General features: G+C 66.3%; 1 protein-coding gene across 1 annotated transcript in view; it reads right to left on the bottom strand.

Moving 5' to 3' along the window:
- The window catches only part of TOR4A (torsin family 4 member A), a 6,575-nt gene extending 6,197 nt beyond the window's left edge, over positions 1-378 (bottom strand). The window contains exon 1 of the mRNA XM_029920969.1: positions 321-378. Within this exon, the coding sequence (XP_029776829.1) occupies positions 321-378 (58 nt within the window). The remainder of the gene's footprint in view (positions 1-320) is intronic.
- Between the last annotated feature and the right edge of the window lie 488 nt (positions 379-866).

The following is an 866-nucleotide window of genomic DNA, read 5'->3' as shown; positions in this document are numbered from 1 at the left end:
AGGCCGGGTGATTGGGCGGCGCCCACGTGGGGGCGGGGCGGGGGCGGGGCGTGCATAGGCAGCAGCGCGCCTCGCGGCAGGGGGCGCTGGTCGCCGGCAGGGGGCCAGGTGACCGTGGCTGGGGGTCCTTGCTCTACGGGCCCAGGGCTCTCCGCATCTCCGCGGTCGTCCCGCCTACTCCCCTTTCTGCCACCCCGGGGAATTCCAAGCTCCCTCCGCGGACAGACTCGGGCCGGATCCCCGGCCCCGCGCGACCCCGACGTGCACTAGAGGGCGGCCTGCCCGTGGGGGGTGGGGGGGGGTTCGCTGACATTTCAGACCTAGAAGGTCCGGGTAGAGATCCCGGGTCTCGCTCCACGCTTCCGGAGCGCCGGCCATAGACGCCCAGCGTCCCTGGCGGGCCGGGCGCATTAGCGACAAGACTGGCTCAGCCTGGCTCCCAGGACACGAGGTCCCCGCGGGTGACAAGTCCACGAACAGCTCGGGCGTATGACCTCGGCCACGCGGTCCTTCCTGAACGAGGGCGGCTCCTCTGGCGTCCTGGGTCACCCCGTGTTTTTTCCCCAACCTGACAAGCATGAGGAGCCAAACCCCGAGGTCCCTGACAAAGCAGGAGGAAGCTGGGGGCTGGGGGCGCTCAGGATCTCCTCCAAGGCGGGAAGGGCAGTCGCGGGACCTCAGGGTCTGCTTCCATCTCCTGGGCCACCTCCATCAGCACGACCAGGGACAGGCGAAGCCTGGCCAGGTGAGCAGCCCCAGGTAGGGCACCAAGGACTGAAAGAAAACCTAGAAATGACTCATTTCCAATGTGTAAACCCATTTTTTTTATTGACACTCTAATACTGCTGCCAAATTTCCTCATTAGG

Source organism: Suricata suricatta, chromosome 13 (assembly GCF_006229205.1).
Source record: "Suricata suricatta isolate VVHF042 chromosome 13, meerkat_22Aug2017_6uvM2_HiC, whole genome shotgun sequence".
Lineage (NCBI taxonomy): Eukaryota > Metazoa > Chordata > Mammalia > Carnivora > Herpestidae > Suricata > Suricata suricatta.
This window is presented reverse-complemented; position numbering and strand designations above follow the sequence as displayed.